Source organism: Artemia franciscana, chromosome 9, assembly GCF_032884065.1.
Source record: "Artemia franciscana chromosome 9, ASM3288406v1, whole genome shotgun sequence".
NCBI lineage: Eukaryota > Metazoa > Arthropoda > Branchiopoda > Anostraca > Artemiidae > Artemia > Artemia franciscana.
This window is the reverse complement of record NC_088871.1, coordinates 27,471,132-27,497,537: the sequence shown is the minus strand read 5'-3', so window position 1 is coordinate 27,497,537 and position 26,406 is coordinate 27,471,132. Positions and strand designations below refer to the sequence as shown.

Genomic DNA, 26,406 nt, shown 5'->3' with positions numbered 1-26,406 from the left:
AGTTTAATCAAGTTTAGTTAATTCATAGTTTTAGTTAATTAATATATATTAGTTAATTCACTTACCCATAAAGTTACGAGCCTGAGAAAATTTGCCTAATTTTAGAAAATAGGGGAAACCCCCCTCAAAACTCATAGAATCTTGACGAAAAACACCATCAGGTTCAGAGTATCAGAGAACCTTACTTAGAAGTTTCAAGCTCCTATCTACAAAAATTTTGAATTTTGTGTTTTCATACTTTGACAGATCACGGATGCGGGTTTATTTTAGCTTATTTTTTTTTCCAGGGGTGATTGTATCGACCCAGTGGTTCTAGAAGGTCGCGAGAGGGCTCATTCTAACGGAAATCAAAAGTTCTAGTGCCCTTTTTAAACGACAGAAAAATTGGAGGGCACTAAGGCCCCCTCCCACGCTCATTTTTTCCCAAAGTCACCCGACAAAATTTTGAGATAGCCATTTTGTTCAGCATAGTCGAAAAACCTAATGATTATGTCTTTCAGGACGACTTAATCTCACATAGTCCCCGGGGGAGGTGCGGCAAATTACAAACTTTGACCATTGTTTGCATATAGTAATGGTTATTGGGAAGTGTACAGACGTTTTCAGGGGCAATTTTCCACGTTGAGGGGAGGGGAGGGGGTCAAGTGGGAGAATCTTTCCATGGAGGAATTTATTATGAGGGAAGAGAATTTCCATAAAAGGGCCACAGGATTTTCTAGCACTATTTAAAAAAACAATGCGAAAATAAATAAAAAAAGTTTTTTCAGCTGGAAGTAAGGAGCAGCATTAAAACCTATAACGAATAAAAACTATTACGTATATAAGGGGGTTCGTCTCCTCAACAATACATCCTCTACAATACGCCACAATACCGAGGGCAACTAGGCCTCCTCCCCCACCCCCTGTTTTTCTTATCAAAATCGTTCGATCAAAAATATGAGAAAGCCATTTAGACAAAGAAATAAGTAAATCAATATGCAAATTTCGTTTTAATTATTCATGTGCAGTGATCCAAAATCAAAACATGCATTTATTCAAAAGGTTCAAAAATTAAATAAAAGTCTTTTTAGCTGCAAGTAAGGAGCGACATTAAAACTTAAAACGAACAGAAATTATTACACATATAAAAGGATTTGTCCCCTCTTCAACGCCTCGCTTTTTACGGTAAAGTTTGACTTTTTTGTCATAACTCTACTTTTTAAACTCTACTTTTTTAAATTCTTGAGGTAAAGATAACAGGGACAATGAAATTTACGATTGGAAAACAAGGAATAGCGATGACTGGCCACGAAAACGATCTGAATAGGTCAGGACTTGAAGAAAGAATTCGTATTTTTCATAGGGTGGCTTTTTCGTCAGGAGCATGGCGGCTTCGCCACCGGACCCTAGCACTCAGTAGGCTTGTATATATGGAATCTCATTATCGCTTGTCTTCTAACTGTAGACAATTTAAGCCTTTTCTTGATGTCATTACATCACCAAAGGTTCGATACAGCCACCCTGTAAAAAACACTAATTCGTACTTTAAGTCCTGGCCTATTTATATCATTTTTGTGTCCAGTCATCACTATTCCTTGTTTTCCAACCGCAGATTTCATTGTCCATTTTTGTTCATCTTAACCTCAAGAAGTTTTTTCCACGCAATTACCGTTTTTTGGCTGTTTAAGCAATTCTTTTCATACTGAATCATCTCAAAGATATTTGATTATTCAAGCAAATATACTTTCTAACAAATATTTCTACTAAACTTCAAACTTTTTGTTTCTTTTTCAAGTTTTTGAGTTATTATAATCCCTTGCTAAAATATATGCAAACATTTATGCAATTACCAGTTTTTTTCTGTTTGCGCAAATTAATTGTGTTGCAGAGCATTGTGTTGCGGAGCAACACTACTGCTTTCGTAGTTTTTTTTTTTTTTTTTTCACCGTGATCAGCGACCTGTAGCTCCGAAGTGGTAAGAGTTAAAAATTTGAGATTTTTCAGAGGGAAGGAAACGTGAAACAGAGTAAAAAAGTTCCAGAGAAGTTCCTAAAATTTCTAACAGTTTTCCATAAAAAAAATAAAACCGTTTTTTTCTTAGAAACTCTGCGTTCGATGCTTGGCGTCAAGTTAAGACGACCCTAGCTTCGGAAATAAACTTGTTAGAAATACAGTTATGCTGAACTCATGTAGAACTTTCATTTGTCTCTTCGAGAACCGGAGCACAAAATTCCGTAGCTCTTACAGATTTTCCGGAAATAATTCCGGAAAAGTCCATCTCGTTCCGATTTTTTTTGGAATTTTCTCAAATTTTCGATTTTGATGTTTCTTATATTTTTATCGAGTAGTGCTATGAAAAGTATGCAAGAAGTGAAGTGTTCTATATACCAAGTTGCTTCGTTCTCTAAGAAATAATTTCCGAAGTTTCGACGTTCTAGAGGTAACTTCTGTTCTGGACCAGCTAGAATTTTTTTTCCAACGCGGTTCGACAGGTCTCGATCTCCTAACAACTGGAACTTACAATAGTTTCTCCGAAATAAAATTCCTTCTTTGGGTTTTTCTATTTGGAAGTTTTGTCATGCCCTCGGGGCAATTTAAATTTTTTGGTGAATTTGGTTTGTTTTATATTTTCCTAGCTTAGACCATCAAAAGTTAAGCAGAAAACTATAAGACGTTATTTCCGTATCTCTTTCAGATTTCCCGGAAATAATTCCCGAAATGTGCGTCTCGAAACATAATACTTCGAATTGGCGTCAAGTTAAGACGGCCCTAGTTTCGGAAGTAAACGTTTTAGAGATAAAATAATTATGAACTCATATAGAACTTTTATTGATGTTTTCGAGAACTGAAGCATGAAATTCCGTAGCTCTTACAGATTTCCCGGAAATAATTCCGGAAAAGTCAATCTCGTTCCGATTTTTTGAAATTTTCTTAAATTTTCGATTTTGATATCTATTTTATTTTTATCGAGTAGTGCTATGAAAGTTATGCAAGAAGAAGTGAAGTGTTCTTTATACCAAGTTGCTTCGTTCTCTTAGAAATAATTTCCGAAGTTTTTCCCGTTTATTTCTGGACCAGCTAAACATTTTACCAAACTCAGTTTAGTAGGAGCTCGAAATAAAACCATATCAAAGATGCTTCAAGATAACAACCGAAGCCGCATTAGAAAAATGTCCTCTGAAGGACATAATAGAGACTGTTGCTCCGCAACTGTGTCCCGTAGGGCACAGTTGCACGTGTTGCTCCGCAACTGTACCCTAAGGAACAGGGCACAGTTGCTGCAACACTTCCCGTTGCACAGGCAACGGAGGTCTAGTTTATTTTCATACTGTATCTCTTCAAGGATATTTGATTATTGAATCAAGTCCGATTTCTAATAACGATTTTCACTAAGGTTCAAAGTTCTGGTTTCCTTTTTCAAAGTTTTTGAATTGTTGTAAGCCCTTGTAATATATATATATATATATATATATATATATATATATATATATATATATATATATATATATATATATATATATGTATATATACTAGCTGTTGGGGTGGCGCTTCGCGCCACCCCAACACTTAGTTGGTGGGGGCGCTTCGCGCCCCCCCCCCCCAAGCCCCCCCGCGCGCGTAAGTCGTTACGCGCCATATTAGTTACGCGCCATTGTAGTTGTGTCCCTATGTCCCACCTGTAAATCGACCATTCCCTGAGTCGCCATCGTCATTTATATATCCCCCTGTGCACCCCGGCGTCCCCTTTGTAGTTATGTCCCTGTGTCCCGGTCGTCGTCATTTATACTCCCTGTGTCCCGGTGCTTTGTTGATTGCTAATCGAACATTCCTTTTGTCCCGGTCGCTTTCTCTTTGAGTGTCGTCATTTATTTAGATTGTTTCTCCTTTATTTTTCAGTTTTTTCCTTTTTTTAGTTTTTTTTCTTTTTTAGTTCTTTTAGTTGTTACCTTTTTTAGTTTTTTTAGTTTTTTTAGATGAAATTTTTTTTTAGTTTTTTTCCTTTTTTTCTTTTTAGTTTTTTATTGGTTTTTACCTTTTTTTTAGATTTTTTAGTTTTTTTCGTTTTTTCTTTTTACTTTTTTTTTTAGTTTTTATCTTTTTATTTTTTTTATTTTTATTCTTAATTTTATTAGTTTTCTTTTTCTCTTCTATTTTTCAGTTTTTTCCTTTTTTTTAAGTTTTTTTTTTAGTTTTTAGTTTTTTTAGTTTTTTTTCCTTTTTTTCTTTTTAGTTTTTTATTGGTTTTTACCTTTTTTTTAGCTTTTTTAGTTTTTTTCGTTTTTTCTTTTTACTTTTTTTCTTAGTTTTTATCTTTTTTATTTTTTTTTATTTTATTCTTAATTTTATTCATTTATATATCCCCCTGTGCACCCCGGCGTCCCCTTTGTAGTTATGTCCCTGTGTCCCGGTCGTCGTCATTTATACTCCCTGTGTCCCGGTGCTTTGTTGATTGCTAATCGAACATTCCTTTTGTCTCGGTCGCTTTCTCTTTGAGTGTCGTCATTTATTTAGATTGTTTCTCCTTTATTTTTCAGTTTTTTTCCTTTTTTTAGTTTTTTTTCTTTTTTAGTTCTTTTAGTTTTTACCTTTTTTAGTTTTTTTTAGTTTTTTAGATGAAATTTTTTTTTAATTTTTTTTCCTTTTTTTCTTTTTAGTTTTTTATTGGTTTTTACCTTTTTTTTAGCTTTTTTAGTTTTTTCGTTTTTTCTTTTTACTTTTTTTTTAGTTTTTATCTTTTTTATTTTTTTTTTATTTTTATTCTTAATTTTATTAGTTTTCTTTTTCTCTTCTATTTTTCAGTTTTTTCCTTTTTTTAAGTTTTTTTTTTAGTTTTTATTTTTTTTAGTTTTTTTTTCCTTTTTTTCTTTTTAGTTTTTTATTGGTTTTTACCTTTTTTTTAGCTTTTTTAGTTTTTTTCGTTTTTTCTTTTTACTTTTTTTTTAGTTTTTATCTTTTTTTTTCAGTTTTTTTCCTTTTTTTAGTTTTTTTTCTTTTTTAGTTCTTTTAGTTTTTACCTTTTTTAGTTTTTTTTAGTTTTTTAAATGAAATTTTTTTTAGTTTTTTTCCTTTTTTTCTTTTTAGTTTTTTATTGGTTTTTACCTTTTTTTTTAGCTTTTTTAGTTTTTTTCGTTTTTTCTTTTTACTTTTTTTTAGTTTTTATCTTTTTTATTTTTTTTTTATTTTTATTCTTAATTTTATTAGTTTTCTTTTTCTCTTCTATTTTTCAGTTTTTTCCTTTTTTTAAGTTTTTTTTTAGTTTTTAGTTTTTTTAGTTTTTTTTTCCTTTTTTTCTTTTTAGTTTTTTATTGGTTTTTACCTTTTTTTTAGCTTTTTTTAGTTTTTTTCGTTTTTTCTTTTTACTTTTTTTTTAGTTTTTATCTTTTTTATTTTTTTTTATTTTATTCTTAATTTTATTAGTTTTCTTTTTCTCTTCTATTTTTCAGTTTTTTCCTTTTTTTAAGTTTTTTTTTAGTTTTTTTAGTTTTTTTAGTTTTTTTTAGTTTTTTAGCTTTTTTATTTTTTTTATTAGTTTTTAGTTTTTTTTGTAGTTTTTGCCTTTTTTGAGTTTTTTCAGTTTTTTTTTTTAGTTTTTAGTTTTTTACCTTTTTTGTGGATCGTCACCTGATCCACAGATCCACAGATCCACAGACAACTTATTTTATATATATATATATATATATATATATATATATATCTATATATATCTATCTATATATATAAAAATAAGTTGTCTGTCTGTCTGTGGATGGATCAGGTGACGTCACCTGAAAAAACTGGATCAGGTGACGTCAAAACTGAAAAAACTAAAAAAAAGAAAAAAAAACTAAAAACTAATAAAAAAACTAAAAAATCTAAAAATCTAAATAAACTAAATAAGAAAAAAAAGGAAAAAAATAAAGGAGAAAAACAAAACTAAAAAACGAATGTATATACAGACCGGGACACCGGGATACAAATGACGACCGGGACACAGGGAATATAAATGACGACCGGGACACAGGGACACAACTACAACGGGGACACCGGGGGAAACAGGGGGATATAAATGACGACCGGGACACCGGGACAGGGAATGGTCGATTAGCAATCACCATCAACAAAGCTCAAGGGCAATCATTAGAATCATGAGGTATAGATCTGAATACAGATTGTTTTCCCATGGACCATTATATGTTGCATGTTCAAGAGTCGGTAAACCTGACAATCTATTTGGATCAGGTGACGTCACCTGAAAAAACTGGATCAGGTGACGTCAAAACTGAAAAAACTAAAAAAAGGCAAAAACTACAAAAAAAACTAAAAACTAATAAAAAAAATAAAAAAGCTAAAAAACTAAAAAAAACTAAAAAAACTAAAAAAAGGTAAAAAACTAAAAAAACTAACTACAAAAAAAACTAAAAACTAATAAAAAAAAATAAAAAAGCTAAAAAACTAAAAAAACTAAAAAAAGGCAAAAACTACAAAAAAAAACTAAAAACTAATAAAAAAGCTAAAAAACTAAAAAAACTAAAAAAAAGGCAAAAACAACAAAAAAAAACTAAAAACTAATAAAAAAAATAAAAAAGCTAAAAAACTAAAAAAACCTAAAAAAACTAAAAAAAAGGTAAAAAACTAAAAAAACTAAAAACTAAAAAAAACTAAAAAAAAGGAAAAAACTGAAAAATAAGCTAAAATAAAGGTAAAAACCAATAAAAAACTAAAAAAAATTGAAAAAACTAAAAAAAGGCAAAAACTACAAAAAAAGACTAAAAAATAATAAAAAAAGTAAAAAAGCTAAAAAGCTAAAAAAACTAAAAAAACTAAAAAAAGGTAAAAAACTAAAAAAAAATAAAAAATAAAAAAAAACTAAAAAAAAAGAAAAAACTGAAAAATAAGCTAAAATAAAGGTAAAAACCAATAAAAAACTAAAAAGAAAAAAAGGAAAAAACTAAAAAAAAATGTCATCTAAAAAACTAAAAAAAACTAAAAAAGGTAAAAACTAAAAGAACTAAAAAAGAAAAAAAAAAAAATGACGACACTTAAAGAGAAAGCGACCAGGACAAAAGGAATGTTCGATTAGCAATCAACAAAGCACCGGGACACAGGGAGTATAAATGACGACCAGGACATAAGTAAAAAAAAAAACTAACAAAACTAAAAAGAAGGTAAAAACTACAAAAAAACTAAAAAGAAAAAAAAAACTAAAAACTAATAAAAAAACTAAAAAATCTAAAATCTAAATAAACTAAAAAAGAAAAAAAAGGAAAAAAATAAAGGAGAAAAACAAAACTAAAAAACGAATGTATATACAGACCGGGACACCGGGATACAAATGATGACCGGGACACAGGGAATACAAATGACGACCGGGACACAGGGACACAACTACAACGGGGACACCGGGGGAAACAGGGGGATATAAATGACGACCGGGACACCGGGGCAGGGAATGGTCGATTAGCAATCACCATCAACAAAGCTCAAGGGCAATCATTAGAATCACAGGTGGGACATAGGGACACAACTACAATGGCGCGTAACTATTATGGCGCGTAACGACTTACGCGCGCGGGGGGGCTTGGGGGGGGGGGGGGCGCGAAGCGCCCCCACCAACTAGGTGTTGGGGTGGCGCGAAGCGCCACCCCAACAGCTAGTATATATATATATATATATATATATATATATATATATATATATATATATATCTATATATATATAAATAAGTTGTCTGTGTGTGGATCTGTGGATGGATCAGGTGACGTCATGTTTGTTCGCATATGACGTCTGAATTATTTCACACTAATACAAAAGAAGAAAAAAACTAAAAAAGGTAAAACTACAAAAAAAAAACTAAAAAGAAAAAAAAACTAAAAAAGCTAAAAAACTAAAAAAAACTAAAAAAAGGTAAAAATCTAATAACTAAAAAAAAACTGAAAAAAATAAAAAAAGGCAAAAACTACAAAAAAAATAAAAACTAATAAAAAAACTAAAAAAGCTAAAAAACTAAAAAAACTAAAAAAAAAACTAAAAAAAGGTAAAAAACTAAAAAAAACTAAAAACTAAAAAAGAAAAAAACTAAAAAAAGGAAAAAACTGAAAAATAAAAGAGAAAAAGAAAACTAAAAAAATATGAATAAATATATATAAAAATAAGTTGTTTGTGGGTTATGTCTGTCTGTCTGTCTGTCGAGTGACGTCGTGTTTGTCCGCATATGACGTCTGAATTATTTCACACTAATACAAAAGAAGAAAAAAAAACTAAAAAAGGTAAAAACTACAAAAAAAAACTAAAAAGAAAAAAAACTAAAAAAGCTAAAAAACTAAAAAAAACTAAAAAAAGGTAAAAAACTAAAAACTAAAAAAACTGAAAAAACTAAAAAAAGGCAAAAACTAAAAAAAAACTAAAAACTAATAAAAAACTAAAAAAGCTAAAAAACTAAAAAAACTAAAAAAACTAAAAAAAGGTAAAAAACAAAAAAAAACTAAAAACTAAAAAAGAAAAAACTAAAAAAAAGGAAAAAACTGAAAAATAAGAGAAAAAGAAAACTAAAAAAATATTAATAAATATAAAAAATATAAATATAGATATAATATAAATTAGCAATCAACAAAGCACCGAGACACAAATGACGACCGGGACACAGGGAGTATAAATGACGACCAGGACATAAGTAAAAAAAAAACTAAAAAAACTAAAAAAATGGTAAAAACTACAAAAAAACTAAAAACTAATAAAAAAACTAAAAAATCTAAAAATCTAAATAAACTAAAAAAGAAAAAAAAGAAAAAAGGAAAAAAATAAAGGAGAAAAACAAAACTAAAAAACGAATGTATATACAGACCGGGACACCGGGATACAAATGACGACCGGGACACAGGGAATATAAATGACGACCGGGACACAGGGACACAACTACAATGGGGACGCCGGGGGGCACAGGGGGATATAAATGACGACCGGGACACCGGGACACAAGGAATATAAATGACGCCCGGGACACTCAAAGAGAAATCACAGACTGGAACACCGGGACAAAAATGACGACCGGGACACAGGGAATATAAATGACGACCGGGACACAGGGACATAACTACAAAGGGGACGCCGGGGTGCACAGGGGGATATATAAATGACGATGGCGACTCAGGGAATGGTCGATTAGCAATCACCATCAACAAAGCTCAAGGGCAATCATTAGAATCATGAGGTATAGATCTGAATACGGATTGTTTTCCCATGGACCATTATATGTTGCATGTTCAAGAGTCGGTAAACCTGACAATCTATTTATATGCACAGACAATGGGACAGCAAAGAATGTTGTATATTCGCAAGTTTTACGTAGTTAAAAACATATATATATATATATATATATATATATATATATATATATATATATCTATATTCACAGGTGGGACACAGGGACACAACTACAATGGCGCGTAACTAATATGGCGCGTAACGACTTACGCGCGCGGGGGGGCTTGGGAGGGGGGCGCGAAGCGCCCCCACCAACTAGGTGTTAGGGTGGCGCGAAGCGCCAGCCCAACAGCTAGTATATATATATATATATATATATATATATATATATATATATATATATATATATATATATATATATATATATATATTTCTGTTGAAGCAATTTAATGTAAACTTTTCCATGCATGAAAATCTTCAATTTTTCCACATTGTTGCGGCAAGTGCGACAACGTCACTGCAATACTGATGTATATAAAAATGACGTCACAAATAAGTATTTTTTTTCCAAAATTAAGCGTCTTAAAGATCTTTTTCAAACTTCTGACCTATCTAGTACATTTTTTTAGGCCAGAATATCCTAGGAGGCCAATTTTCCCGAAAAAATGTGGAGCCGTTTTCGAGATAAAATTACATACATAACAATAGTATATTTTTGCAATTACCAGTTTGTTGCTCTTTCAGCAATTTAATATATTTTCATACTAGTTTCTTTTCAAAGATATAATTTGATTATTCAAGCAAGTCCGACTTTTAGTAACCATTTCTACTAAGGTTCGAACTTTTTGTTTTCTATTAAAGGTTTTTGAATTGTTTTAATCCCTTGTCATAATATATACAAATATTTTTGCAATTACCAGTTTTTTTGCTCTTTACACAATTTAGTGTACTTTCCTACTATCTCTTTTCAAAGATATTTGATTATTGAATCAATTGCAATTTCTAGCAACGATTTCTACTAAGCTTCAAACTTTTGGTTTTTTTAAGGTATTTGAATTGTTGTGAGCCCTTGTATAAAAAAATACAAATATTTTTCTCTTTGAGCAATTTTTTCTCTTACAGCAATTTAACAGCAATAAACAGTGTTTTGTCTTTAAGCAATTTAATCTAAACTTTTCCATTCATGAAAAATCTTCAATTTTTCCACATAAGTTGGATAACTGTGACAACGTCACTGTAATATTGATGTATATAAAATTGACGCTACTAACATAAATTTTTTTTTTCCAAAATTAAGGCACTTCACAAATTTTCTCAAAATTTTGACCTATCTAGATCGTTTTTTAGGCCAGAAATTCCCAGGATGCCAGTTATATATATATATATATATATATATATATATATATATATATATATATATATATATATATATATATATATATATATATATATATATATATACTAGCTGTTGGGGTGGCGCTTCGCGCCACCCCAACAGTGTATGTGTATATATACCCCAACAGTGTATGTTACACTTAACAGTGTAAGTGTATGTATATATATATATATATATATATATATATATATATATATATATATATATATATATATATATATATATATATATATATATGTATATATATATATATATATATATATATATATATATATATATATATATATATATATATATATATATATATATATATATATCTATATATATATATATATATATATATATATATATATATATATATATATATATATATATATATATATATATATATATATATATATATATATATATATACACTAGCTGTTGGGGTGGTGCTTCACGTCACCCCAACACCTAGTTGGGGGGGGGTGCTTCGCGCCCCCCAAGCCCCCCCGCGCGCGTAAGTCGTTACGCGCCATTGTAGTTGTGTCCCTATGTCCCCACCTGTGAATATATATATATATATATATATATATATATATATATATATATATATATATATATATATATATATATATATATATATATGTTTTTAACTACGTAAAACTTGTGAATATACAACATTCTTTGCTGTCCCATTGTCTGTGCATATAAATAGATTGTCAGGTTTACCGACTCTTGAACATGCAACATATAATGGTCCATGGGAAAACAATCCGTATTCAGATCTATACCTCATGATTCTAATGATTGCCCTTGAGTTTTGTTGATGGTGATTGCTAATCAACTATTCCCTGTGTCGCCGTCGTCATTTATATATCCCCCTGTGCCCCCGGCGTCCCTGTTGTAGTTGTGTCCCTGTGTCCCGGTCGTCATTTATAATCCCTGTGTCCCAGTCGTCATTTGTGTCCCGGTGTCCCAGTCTGTGATTTCTCTTTGAGTGTCCCGGGCGTCATTTATATTCCTTGTGTCCCGGTCGTCATTTGTGTCCCGGTGTCCCGGTCTGTATATACATTCGTTTTTGAATTGGTCTTTTTTTAGTTTTTAGTTTTTTACCTTTTTTTAGCTTTTTTAGTTATACCTCATGATTCTAATGATTGCCCTTGAGCTTTGTTGATGGTGATTGCCAATTGAACATTCCCTGTGTCCCCGTCGTCATTTATATATCCTCCTGTGCCCCCCGGCGTCCCCGTTGTAGTTGTGTCCCTGTGTCCCGGTTGTCATTTATATTCCCTGTGTCCCGGTCGTCATTTGTATCCCGGATGTCCCGGTCTGTATATACGTTCGTTTTTGAAATGGTATATGATGAAATAAATTTTTGAATAAAATTTTTTTCTTTTTAGTTTTTTTTTATTTTTACTTTTTTTTAGTTTTCTGAGTTTTTTTCTTTTTTCTTTTATATTCCCCATGTGCCGGTGTCCCGGTCGTCATTTGTGTCCCGATGTCCCGGTCCTGTAATTTCGTCAGTCGAAAACATGACGTCAGTCAACACACAAACATGAGGTCACCCGATAGACAGACCCACACATCCACAGACAACTTATTTATATATATATATATATATATATATATATATATATATATATATATATTTGTTTTATCTTTATATAATATATTTTTATATAACAAGGTTAAATCTAAGCTACATAAATATTACATTGTCGCTTAGCTAATATCATTTATCTGATAAACATGCATAGTTTAGTTAGGTGCCTCTACTTTCATCTAACTATTGCATAGATAGGGTTCTGATGCTTAATGATTTATTCTATAGATAAGCTTAGGTCAATTATTTTTGTTTCAGTAATAAAAATCACTACTTTATTCCGAATTGAACACGTTTGATTATTAAAGGTAGGATCACCACATTTACTATAGCTATAATTCAAGCAGTGCTCATGTTCATTACGAGATATTACAACGTTCATAAGTTTTTCAGTCTTCTAAAACTTAACTGCTTAAAATCTTCCTCATCAAACAAGACAGAGACATTTGAAAAATTTATGAAATGACGACAATTAATTTCTAGGTTTTACATAAAAATGAATGTCCCAATAAAAGTCGTAAATCTGAGACATGCTCTATAGTTATCCGGCCTTTAGTGGATCGTTAAACTTTCTAAAGCAATTTCCAAGAGAAATCCCTTTGGAAAACTACAAGAGAAAAGGAAAATGGGAGCTCTTCAAACGAAGATATTAGGCTGGTTAACTAATGAAATTTCAGATATACGATTATCATTAAAATTGATAACGTAAATGGTATTACAAGAGGCTAGAAAAACCAGGTCAGAAACTTCAGGGAAGAAAAAGTAAAGTATACCGATCTGAGAGATCTGTTCCGGGATACATGGTCAAAGTTGGGGAGATATTATATTAACAAATAGGGAGATGGAGGGCGAGAGAGAGAGAGGGGAGGGAAAGACAAGACAAAATTAGAAGAAAGCAGAAAAAAAAGCTTTACAACTTCGATCAATGCCATCGGAAAAAAAAAATTCAAAAATTTAACACTGACTAGCTACAACTCATAGTATGTAATGCACATATGCATTTATGCTCAAAAGACTATCTAAGAATAATTTTGTCAGTTTTGCGTGAAAAAAATGCGGAATGGGAGAATGAGACAAGTGTAAATATCAAAACTGTCAAAGGATTTCAACAAAGGAAAACTATTCCGCTCAGTTTTTATTCATTCAATCAGTGAGGGTTTTTTTGGTGCAAAAACAGCCTAATTGCTGAGCTTATAGAAGCTAATCTTCCATATTGTTACAGACTCTTTTATTAAGCACAATATTACAATTGAAAATATTAAACTACTCTTTCATTTATTTCATATTTTTATTTTTACGGAGCAAACTGAAATAGAATATATGAGCGAAAAAGAATCAAACCCATGTCTCCCTTTCATATTCTTAGCAGTCTTTAATCCTTCATTTCTTTTTGGATTGAGCCCCCCACCCTCTTAATTTTTAAGATGAAAAGAAAGAATTTTGAGAGAAGTTTTTGGCAGCTTTTCTCGATTCTTTTCTAACAGCTTTACCCATTTCTAAGAACTAATATTTTAAACTACTCTTTAAATTTTTTTCTTATTTTTACTTTTGTGAGCATACTGAAATAGAATATGTGAGCAAAAATTGATCTAAACCATGTCTCCCTTCTAAATTCTTATCAGTCTTTAATAACCAATCTATTAATTTTTAAGATGAAAATATAAAATTTTGAGAGAAAAGTTTTGGCAGCCTTTTTCAATTCTTTTCTAGCAGCTTTACCCATTTCTGATATCTAATATTTTAAACTGATCTTTGAATTTTTATATTATGTTTATTTTTTGCGAAGCAAACTGAAATAGAGTATGTGAGCGAAAAAGGATCTCCCTTTTAAACTCTTAACAATCTTTAATCCTTTATTTTTTGGATGGAGCTCTTATTTTAAGATGAAAATAAAATAAAATTGAGAGAAAATTTTTGGCAGCCCTTCTCGATTCTTTTCTAACAGTTTTGCCCATTTCTTAGAACTAACTTTCTTATTTTTATTTTTGTTGAGCAAACTGAAATAGAATATATGAGCGAAAAAGGACCGAACCCGTGTCTCCGTTTTACACTCTTACCAATCTTTAATTCTGTATTTTTCTAATAGAGCCCCTTTCTTAATTTTTAAGATGAAAATAAAAAATTTTGAGAGACGATTTTTGCCAACCTTTCTTGATTTTCTTCTAGCAGCTTTACCCATTTCTAAGAACTAACATTTTAAACTACTCTGCAAATTTGTTTCTTAGTTTTATTTTTGCAGAGCAAACTAAAATAAAATATACGAACGAAAAAGGATCAAACTTGTGTCTCCCTTTTACATTCTTAATAATCTTTAATCATTTATTTTTCGGATGGAGCCCCCTCCCTTCTTAAAATTTTTGGCAACCTTTTTCGATTCTTTTCTAAAATAGCGACGAATTTATAATAGTACTGAACCAACTACGAAAAGGCCTTTGAGACAGGCTGCTAAACAAGCAAGATTAGCTTTAAGAAATTGCATCTAATCATTTTGTTCTCTTTAGTTTGAATGAGCTTATATTCTCATTTCATTCTTTTCGCCAGTCCTGGTTTTACCAGGTTGAACTTCGTTGAAGTAAGGACGCTAGGACTATTTAAAAAAAAAGTTTTAAAAAGTGTTTTTAATTATTTAGTTTTAATTATCACAATTTGATGTAAGTTCATTTATATACATATATATATTCTCTCTTATTCTTGTATTGTGCTGAAGACGGGCCTTGGACATAGGGCCGAAATATCCACAGAACTAATTTCCACTGTCTTGAAAAGATTTTCCCTATTGACTCTACTTTGTATTCTTTTCTAACAGTTTTACCCATTTCTTAGAACCAACATTTTAAATTACTCTGTAAATTTTTTCTTATTTTTATTTTTGCAGAGCAAATTGAAATAGAATGCGAGTGAAAAAGGATCTGACCGGTGTCTCCCTTTTGTATTATTACCAATCTTTAATCCTTTATTTTCCGGATGGAGCCTCCCTTCTTAATTTTTAAGATGAAAATAAAAAAATTTGAGAGAAAATTTTTGGCAAACTTTCTCAATTCTTTTCTAGGTGCTTTACCCATTTCGGACAACTAAAATTTTAAACTACTCTGTAAATTTTTTCTTATTTTTATTTTTGCAGAGCAAACTGAACTGGAATATGTGAGCTAAAAAGGATCAGACCGTGTCTCCCTTTTAAACTTTAACGAATATTTAATCCTCGATTTTTGGATGGAACTCCCCTTCTTAATTTTAAGATGAAAATAAAAAAAAAATTGAGAAAAAAGTTTTGGCAACCTTTCTCGATGCTTTTCTAGCAGCTTTACCATTACTGACAACTAACATTTTAAACTACTTAGTATTTTTTTTTCTTATTTTTGCAGACCAAATTGAAATAGAATATGGGAGCGAAAAAGAATCAAACCCGTGTCTCCCTTTTACATTCTTACCAGTCTTTAATCATTCGTTTTTTGGATGGAGCCCCCGCTCTTAATTCTTAAGATGAAACGAAGAAAATTTAAGATCATTTTTATTAAATACAAATATCCTATATTTAAGATAATATACAATATGCTGACTATAAAATGAATTCTCAATGCCAAAAAATAGAAGGGTTCGTGAAAATGAGTTTACGAGATTTAACAATTCAAGTTTTAAGTAAGTTTTGTTACACTAATTTCCCTAGGGCCGTGGGCCTCACAATTTTGAGAGAAAGCCCCAGGGCTTCACAATTTTGAGAGAAGGCCTCAGGGCCTCACAATTTTGAGAGAAAATCTTTGGCAACCTCTTTCGATTCTTTTCTAACAGCTTTATCCATTTCTGGTAACTAACATTTTAAACTACCCGGTAAATTTTTTCTTATTTTTATTTTTGCAGAGCAAACTGAAATAAAATATACAAGCAAAAATGCCTCAAACCATTGACTCCCTTTTAAATTCTTACCAGTCCCTAATCCTTCGTTTTTGAATGCAGTCCCCGCTCTTAATTCTTATGATGAAAAGAAAGAAATCTCAGATAATTTTTTTTTCAATACAAATATCCTGTACGTAAGATAATACACAATATACTGTCTATAAAATGAAGTCTGAATGCCAAAAAATAGAAGGGGTCATGAAAATGAGTTTACGAGATTTAACAATTATACTTATACAATTTTTAAGTAAATTTTATTGCACTAATTGCCCTAGGGCCATGGCAATACAGAACATAAAAAAAACATATGCATTACACAACACGGTACTTGTCTATTATATAATTAAATAAAAAAAAAAACAAGTTTTTTGAAATGAAAGTAAGGAGCGACATTAAAACTTAAAACGAACAGAAATTACTCCTTATATGAAAGGGGCTTTTCCTCCTCGACACCCCGCTCTTTACGCTAAAGTTTTTTATTGTTTAAAAAGTAGAGTTGCGAGAAAGAGTCAAACTTTAGCGCAAGGAGCGGGGTGTTGAGGAGGAAAAGCCCCTTTCATATAAGGAGTAATTTCTGTTCGTTTTAAGTTTTAATGTCGCTCCTTACTTTCATTTCAAAAAACTTGTTTTTTTTATATTTAATTTCTGAAAGTTTTTGAATTAATGCATGTCTGATTTTGGCTCTCCGTACATAAATTATTAAAATGAAATTTGCTATTAATTCTTTTTTTGGCTAAATGGCTTTCTCTTAGTTTTGATCAGACGATTTTGAGAAATAAGGGGTGGGGTTGGAGGCCCAGTTGCCCTCCAATTTTTTCGGTTACTTATAAAGGCAACTAGAACTTTTAATTTTTAACGAACGTTTTTATTAGTAAAAAATATACGTAACTTAAGAATTAACTTACGTAACAAACTTTTATATTCTTATATTTTTGATTATATATATGAGGGAGTTTGTCCCCTCGTTAATATCTCGCTCTTCACACTAAATCTTAAGTTTTGTCCCAATTCTTTAAGAATGACCCCTGAATCAGAAAGGCCGTAGAATAAATAGTTGAAATTACTAAAAATAATTTAGCATAAAGAGCGAAGTATTTATCTCCTTCTAAATACCTCGCTTTTTATGCTAAAGTATTTTTAGAACACCTCATATGCGTAATAATCTCTGTTCGTTTTAAGTTTTAATGCTTCTCCTTACTTTCAATTGAAAAAAACTTTTTCATGTTTATATTTTCATTGTTTTTTTTTAATAGTAATGCTAGAAAATCCTGCGCCCTTGTCATTGAATTTCTCTTCCCCCATGAAATATTCCTCCAAGGAAAGATCCTCCCATATAGCCCCCTCCCCTGAACCCCACACCCAAACAAAAGAATCCCCCTGAAAACGTCGGTACACTTCCCAATAACCATTACTGTATGTAAACATTGGTCAAAGTTAGTAACTTGCAGCCCCTCCTCCAGGGACTGTGGGGGGTGAGTCATCCCCAAAGACATAGTTATTATGGTTTTCGACTATGCGGAACAAAATGGCTATCTCAAAGTTTTGATCCGTTGACTTTGGGAAAAAAATGAGCGTGGGAGGGGGCCTAGGTTCCCTCCAATTTTTTCGGTCACTTAAAAAGGGCACTATAACTTTTTATTTCCGTTAGAATGAGCCCTCTTGCAACACTCTAGGACCACTTGGTCGATACGATGACCCCTGGGGAAAAGAAAAAAAAAACAAAAAAAAACAAACAAATAAACACGCACCCGTGATTAGTCTTCTGGCAAAAAATACGAAATCCCACATTTTTGTAGATTGGACCTTGAAATTCTTTCTATACAGTTCTCTGATACGCTGAATGCGATGGTGTGATTTTCGTTACGATCCTATGACTTTTAAGGGGTGTTTTTTCGGTCACTTAAAAAGGGCACTATAACTTTTCATTTCCGTTAGAATGAGCCCTCTTGCAACACTCTAGGGCCACTTGGTCGATACGATGACCCCTGGGGAAAAGAAAAAAAAACAAAAAAAAAAAACAACAAACAAATAAACACGCACCCGTGATTAGTCTTCTGGCAAAAAATACGAAATCCCACATTTTTGTAGATTGGACCTTGAAATTCTTTCTATACGGTTCTCTGATACGCTGAATGCGATGGTGTGATTTTCGTTACGATCCTATGACTTTTAAGGGGTGTTTCCCCCTATTTTCCAAAATAAGGCAAATTTTCTCAGGCTCGTAACTTTTGATGACAAAGACTAAATTTGATAAAACTTATATATTTGATATCAACATAAAAATCCGATTCTTTTTATATATCTTTTAGCATCGAAATTCCGTTTTTTAGAGTTTCGTTTACTATTGAGCCGGGTCGCTCCTTACTACAGTTCGTTACCACGAAGTGTTTGATACACTTTCGAACACTTGTATCGAGAAGATGAAACAATACCCGGTTTTCACGCTGTCTATACCAGACAATTTCCTTCGGCTTGTTGAGAAACTACATTATCTGTTTATTAAAATTAAATATTTAGTTGGTATTTTGATTAGGTTAGGTTTCATACTTAATATACTGCGCTCCGGGCGTCCCCTTTCTATAATTCTTTGTGGTGGTTTTAATAATTTTGCTACAAAATTATTGTATTTTCATCATATTCTGTTTTATTGCATTACCATTCACCAAGCTTCATTTCTCGAGTATGTTTTATATGAAAGACTAGTACCTACAACGCAAACAAAGAGAAACACAAATTACAAAAGTCTACTTCTGTCCTGAATTGCCAACCTGAGAAATCGTCCTAAATTTATAATACTTACAAAACATCCATCCCTTATTACATTCACCAGTCATGTATCATTGTTCCGGTCGTCATTTGTGTTCCGGTGTCCCGGTCTGTAATTTCTCTTTGAGTGTCCTGGTCGTCATTTATATTCCCTGTGTCCCGGTCGTCATTTGTGTCCCGGTGCTTTGCTGATGGTGATTGCTAATCGAACATTCCCTGTGTCCCGGTCGCTTTCTCTTTGAGTGTCCTGGTCTTCATTTATATTCCCTATGTCCCGGTGTCCCGGTCGTCATTTGTGTCCTGATGTCCCGGTCTGTAATTTCGTCAGTTGACAAACATGACGTCAGTCGACACACAAACATGACGTCAGTAGACACACACAGACAAACAACTTATTTTTATATATATAGACTAGCTGTTGGGATGGCGCTTCGCGCCACCCCAACACCTAGTTGGTGGGGCGCTTCGCGCCCCCTCAAGCCCCCCCGCGCGCGTAAGTCGTTACGCGCCATATTAGTTACGCGCCATTGTAGTTGTGTCCCTGTGTCCCATCTGTGAATAGAGATAGATATAAATATATGTTTTTAACTACGTAAAACATGCGAATATACAACATTCTTCGCTGTCCCATTGTCTGTGCATATAAATAGATTGTCAGGTCTACTGACTCTTGAGCATGCAACATATAATTGTCCATGGGAAAAACAATCCGTATTCAGATCTATACCTCATTATTCTAATGATGTGTCCCTGTGGCCTTGTCGTCATTTATATTCCCTGTGTCCCGGTCGTCATTTGTGTCCCGGTGTCCCAGTTTGTAATTTCTCTTTGAGTGTCCCGGTCGTCATTTATATTCTCTGTGTCCCGGTCGTCATTTGTGTCCCGGTGTCCCGGTCTGTAATTTCTATTCGAACAATCCCTGTGTCCCGGTCGTCATTTATATATCCTGCCTGTGCCCCCGGCGTCCCCGTTGTAGTTGTGTCCCTGTGTCCCGGTCGTCATTTATATTCCCTGTGTCCCGGTCGTGATTTGTGTCTGGGTGTCCCAGTGTGTAATTTCTCTTTGAGGTTCCCGGTCGTCACTTATATTCCCTCTGTCTCGGTCGTCATTTGTGTCCCGGTCTGTAATTTCTCTTTGAGTGTTTTTTCTTTTTAGTTTTTTTTTAGTTTTTTACCTTTTTTCTTTTTTCAGTTTTCTTTTTCTTCTTTATTTTTCAGCGTCACTATGAAGTACATATCGACGAACCTTTGTTTTTTTAACTTAAATCTGGTAGGCATTGATGACCTTATCCAAGTCAAAATCCCAAACCCAATAGGTTCTTCAGTCATTTTACAATTAAACATTTTTCCGTGAACAAATGTCTTAAATACCGTTAATGACGTCACCGTCAAAGCAAAAATGACGACAACTAATTTCATGACGTCAGCCGACACAGAAACATGACGTCACCTGATCCACAGATCCACAGACAGACAACTTATTTTTATATATATAGATTACCTATCATCTTTGCAAACTTTTTGTATAACCCTAATTCAGCATTCCACATTTTCTTCCCGAAACCATCTTTTAATCGTTTTTGTATTATTCATATTGCGAAACATTTTTAATTGTAAATATAGCAGAAATAGGTATTTTCTGACTGAATGCCAATTTTCTTTGATTTTAACGGGTTCTTGTCGAGATTCCGGGGCTAAAAGACGAAAAAAACTTGAAAAACATCTCTTAGAATCACAAACGAGTCTGACTTACGATTTTTTCTTCTTTTGCCTGAGCTGGAAACTCTTTTTTGCTAATTTCTGCATAGGCAACAAGGACCTTGACGATTGTCTTTGCAAAGCGCTTCATGTACCGCTTCCAAATTTCCGGGTCAGGACATTCAAGCTTTGAAACAACATCAAAACATTGAGTCAACTGAGTAAAAATATCGACTACGGAGTTGGAGAACAGTGTATGTTCGGAACTTCGCTGGAACTGAAAAAAGAAAGGAAAAATCAGGTTACAGTATATTAGATTACAGAATAAATTGATGTACGTGTTTTGGATTTTCTATTTCCTTTAGATATATATTTTTTTAAAGAATTTGCTGATTACTGAAGCGTTTCGAAACGAATAAATAGAAAACTATAGAAAAAGTTTTTCGTCGTATTGAAAGCTACAGAATCCCCTCTCTTTTAAAATATACGTCCTGCTTTAACTCCTTTTAAACGTTGTTCCCAGAAAGCGAGTGATGTCACTGGTAATCGAAAAATCAACCTGAATCTTGCTGAATCTTTTACAATTGGTGCCACAATTTTCCACTTGTTCAAATCAAGAGCATGAAAATAGTGACATGACATACCGAAATCACAATCTCGGTCGGTAGATGCAGCGGTAAATGCAGCATCGTATTCAAAACGGACATTGTGCTAATTATTGATAAAAAATAGTCAGTGAGAATGACCAGAAAGTCGGTAAGACTCCTCCCCCCCTCAAAAAAAGAATTGGCTGGTAATGACCCTACCTGTAATATCTTATATTTTCGATAAAAATGCTCATTGTTTGTGCTTTTAAAGATTGGCCCTCCCCCCTATAAAAATCTTGGGTGTGAATCTAAAAGAAACTATCCGAACTGTTTAAAAGTGCAAAATATTGGTAAATTCACTGAAATAGTTTTTTCATGTCAATTAAATCTGTCAAGATGGACTTCAGACTGAACTGACCCGTTTTCTTTAGCTTTCAAGTAAATTAATACAGTGTAGGCTTCCTGGTACTAATGAGATGGACAGAATAAATTACCTAAATTTAAGCTAGGGTAATAACCGAAAGAAACATTTCCACTTTTGATAAATGGGTTTCTTGTTTTTTTTCCTAATCCCTTGTTTTTCTCTATTCCCGATCAATACACGAGTCTTGAAACTACCAGCAGGTTCAAACGAGGTATTATTTCAGAGTTGATAATTTTTAGGCGACAGGTGATTTGTAGATAATACCCGTTCAGTTCATTTATTCTCCTAAGAAATGCTCAAAATGGAAATATGCTGAAAAAAAAATCCACTCGATATAGGAAATCTAAAATAAAATATATTTACTGACTAAATTAATACTAAACTCATATTAACACAGGTGAGTTTCATTTACATTCCGCTTGATCACTCATTTTTTTTCTTTTTTAGCTAGTTGGACAAAATAATGGTCCTCAAACTATGACTTTGTTTTTGTACATAAGAGTTTTTCTATTGTGACTAAAGAAATAAATGTTAATTTTGAAAGGAACCGTGCTGTGTTAAATTTCTTAATAACAGCAATGACAGCAAAGTGTGAAACTTGTAGATGATTCAATCTATCTACAGAGACTGTTTTGGGACGACAGAATAGTTCCCGCTATAAATGAATTGTAGATTTCAGAGAGGAAATGCCTCGATAAAAGGGAAAAAATATCCAGGGAAGTACTCCACGAAGTACTCCGTTTCCTGAAATTGCTTTATTTCTTATGACGGCGAAAATGGGCGTTATTTGAATAAAAACCTGAATTTCTGTTGGGTTTAACAGACTTTTTTTCAAATGTTAGGATAGACAAAAAGAAAAAAAAAGATAAAAAACGCTTTTGAACATCTATTTGCGTATATAAACTTCCACTAAAATTTTAACAAATTTATAAACTGTATTTTAACAAATTAAAACTGTAAATTACTTTGTGTACTGATTTTTTTTATGCCCTCTGATACCTAGCGAAGATCAGCTGTATGAAATAGCCTTTTCAGTCCCTTTTCCTGAACAGAACCCTTTCTTCAGATCTCCTTTGATCAGAATCTCTTCTCTCTTCATTTATTTTAATTATTTTATTCTCAAGCCACTAAAACTTGAAGAATTGTTAAATAAATTGACTTTGTCTTTTTTCTGCTAGTTTTATTTAGAATAATCAAAATATATAAATATCTAAGCAAACATCCAAGCAAAAACAAAGACAATGGATTACAGGGAACGTAAGTAGTATTGTATTAACGCTTCCGATAACGTCATCCCTCAGGGTATTATCGGAAATACTAGTCAATTGTTTACATATTTAAGTATATCTATCAAATGACCTTGTCAATGACGTAGGTTCTGCAAATATAAATTTAATTGACGTAGCATTTAGATATTTAAATTGCAAATTTAAATAACTAATGCCCAAATGGGCTTGGAGGGTCAGCGACACCTGTTTTCGTTCCAAAACCTTTGTAATGCTGCAACAGCCCTATCCCTTACGCAACTGGAGCTAAAGTTTTTTCTCCAAGATTTTTTTCCTCAAGACATTTTCTAAGACATTTTTCAAAAGGTTTTTCAACACATTTTAAGACATTTGTCAAGATTTTTCTCCAAAAGAAGTTTTCTTCAGGACATTTTCAAGACGTTTCAAGATATTTTTTTAAGACTTTTTCCTCCAAAGCTATTTTCTGGACGTTACAAGACGTTTTTCAAATTTTTATTCTTCAAGAGGCTTTTTAATTTTTTCTTCAAGACATCTTTCAAGACGTTTTCTCAAGATGCTTTCCTTTAAGGTGTTTGTCAAGACAATGAATTATAGTGGGGAGCTCCCGCTTGAACGAAAATGACCTCAGTACCCCCTCAAAAATTCATGAGACTTCTCCGACACCACTGGTTTTACCAACGCCATTATCAAGCGGGTGTGTGAAAGAGTACATTGATCCTCAGGAGTGCATTACCAAACCCCCAGGTAGTCAAATCGTCATTACGGGTGGTTCATTTAACCTAGAGGCATAAAATCTAGTATTTTTTTAGACCAGTAGCGAAGAAAGGTTCAGAGCTATAACATTGTGAACATAGATTTACTTAAAGTTTTCTTCCTAGAAAACTTGTTTTAATTATTGGATATGAGTGGTTTTACTCTGTTGGAAGTTGATAGTGGACTTACTTGTTGTTGGTTGTTGTGAAATGAAGCCAGGAGTTTCCGTTTGATTACAATATGGTAAGGCCCCTTCTCTCACGGTGACTAGCATATCTTTTCTTTTTGGTTATCTGAATTTTACTGTTATATTAACAAAAATGTCGATCAAATGTACAAATGAACATAGAGAATACTAAAAGATGGATTAAACGCAATTGTTAAATATATTGAAGTCAATTACTTGAATTAGTATGTTGAACTCATTACGAACACTGATATTAGGGAGAAACACATCTTTATTTTGGAAAAGTAAGAGACTACTGGCACAAAGGCCCCCCTTGCCACCTCAAAAAAGCTCAAAAGCACAACAAAGCTCTTGGAAAGGGAGGTAAAGTATACTGGAAAGGGATCACAAGGAGCAGAATAAAAAATTGTGTAATCAATCTTGAGAAATCGAGATATCGACAAACACATACATACACACATGCACACAAACACACACACACACACACACACACACACACACACACACACACACACACACACACACACACACACACACACACACACACACACACACACACACACACACACACACACACACACACACACACACACACACACACACACACACACACACACAACACACACACACACACACACACACACACACACACACACACACACACACACACACACACACACACACACACACACACACACACACACACACACACACACACACACACACACACACACACACACACACACACACACAAACATACAAGTATTAAGAACAGAAAGACCGAAATGAGATTCGAATGTATATGATCACTAAAAATACCAGAAACAGAGATAGTAAAATGACTATTCTTATTAACTTGACCAGTTAAAGTACCAAGAATACCGAAAATGAAATGGGATTGACACAGTCTGACTTATAAAAGTACCAAGAATAGTGAAAATGAAATGGGAGTCTGATGTGGTTTGATCACTAAAAGTAACAAGGCGAACGAAAATGAAAAGAGATTTTGAATCGATTTGACAATGAAAATTAAAGCTGATTTTAATTGATTTTATTGATAGAAGTACAAAGAACAGTGAAATTGAAAGGAACAAAATACTTCAAGTAGATTTCAGTTTACAATGTTATAGCTTTGAACTCTTCCTCACTACTCCTATAGGAAAGACAAGATTTTTATAGCTAGGAGGTGAAATGAACTACCCGGTAATGACAATTTAAACACCTAGTAATTTCGTAGTGCACTCCTGAGGATCAATGCACGCTTACGCAAATCCGGGTGATAATGGTGTTGGAGAAACTTGTGTGCCCTGAAGCCGTATGAATTTTTGAGGGGACACTAATATAAACTTTTCACATGCGGGGTTCCCCTCTATGGGCCAGTGTCCTAAAAACATCCTTGAAGAAATGCATTTTGGGAAACGTCTTGAAAAATGTTTCATCTGGAAAAAATCTTGAAAAACTCCTTGAAACGTTCTGAAAACAGATTTGAAGGAAAAAATATTGAAAAACGTCTTGAAAAGTCATGAAAAATGTCCTGAAGAAAAGCGTCTCGAAACGTCTAGAAACAGGTCTTGACGAAAAAATTCATAAAATGTTTTGATACATCTTGAAAATGTCAAATAAAAATATCTTGAAGAAAAACTTCTTGAAGAAAAAATATTAAAAAACGTCTTGAAACGTCTTTAAAAACATCTTGAAAAATGTCTTGAAAATAACTTGAAAAAAATCGGTCTAAAGAAAAGAAAAACGTCTTGAAGAAAATATATTGAAGAAGGTCTTGAAAAGTCTTTAAACACGTTTTGAATAATTGACAAAATCGGTTTGAAGAAAAGAGGCTTAAAACGTCTTAAAAAGAGGCTTAAAACGTCTTAAAAAGTCTTGAAAAACGTCTTGAAGAGGAAAAATCTTTGGCTTCAGGTGAAAAAGGTACAGGGCTGTTGTATTATTGCAAAAGATTTTAGAACCACAACAAATGTTATTGATCTTCAAAACCCGTTTGGGAATTAAATATTTAAATTTACAAAACATCCATGCCATCCATATTCGAATATGTTAAAATCTACGCCGTTGACAAGGTCGTTTGATAGAATTAAATTTACATATTTAAGCAATTGACTAGCGTCTTGGAGAGTACCTTAAAGGAGAGTGTTGTTGGAAGCATTTACAAAATACTATTAACGTATTTAGGTAGGTAGCTATTTTTTTTGTCAAATTGTATAGATTACGACTTCAGCAGGTTGACTTTATGGTGGCTGTCCTTTCTCCAGATCAAGGTTAAGAGTGTGATCAATTTAAAAAGAAACAAAGTTTTCCTGAAGGAAGTAAAGAGTGAAGTTGGAACTTAAAATGAACAAAAATTCTTGCTTCACAGCCCATTTAACATCTATTTATAAAAACAGTGCAAGTCAACCAACTGATAATTTACTATTTTTTTAGGATTGTAGAAAACTAGTGCTTTAGTGAAAGCTAATAGAGAGTAGTAAAAAACAGGATTTAGTAATGCTCAAAATGAAGAAAAAAAAAAGCAAAATATGAACTCCGAAAAGCTGGTTATTTCTCTCTATGCAGCGGAGAATTTCCAGTCATGATACAAATTCCAAACCTAGTCTATACTCGTAATGCTATCAAAATGGCCTCGCTTCAGACTTGTCTACAAACTAATCATGAAGTGTCCGTTTCAGAAACAAAAAGGAGGTCAAATCATTAAACCGAGA

General features: G+C 32.6%; 1 protein-coding gene across 4 annotated transcripts in view; it reads right to left on the bottom strand.

Moving 5' to 3' along the window:
- Nucleotides 1-26,406, bottom strand: part of LOC136031216 (protein unc-13 homolog B-like) — a 467,059-nt gene that overhangs the window by 48,355 nt on the left and 392,298 nt on the right. For all 4 annotated transcript variants that reach the window (XM_065710597.1, XM_065710594.1, XM_065710595.1 and 1 more), the window contains one exon: nt 20,550-20,771. In XM_065710597.1, coding sequence (XP_065566669.1) covers nt 20,550-20,771 — 222 coding nt within the window. The remainder of the gene's footprint in view (nt 1-20,549; nt 20,772-26,406) is intronic.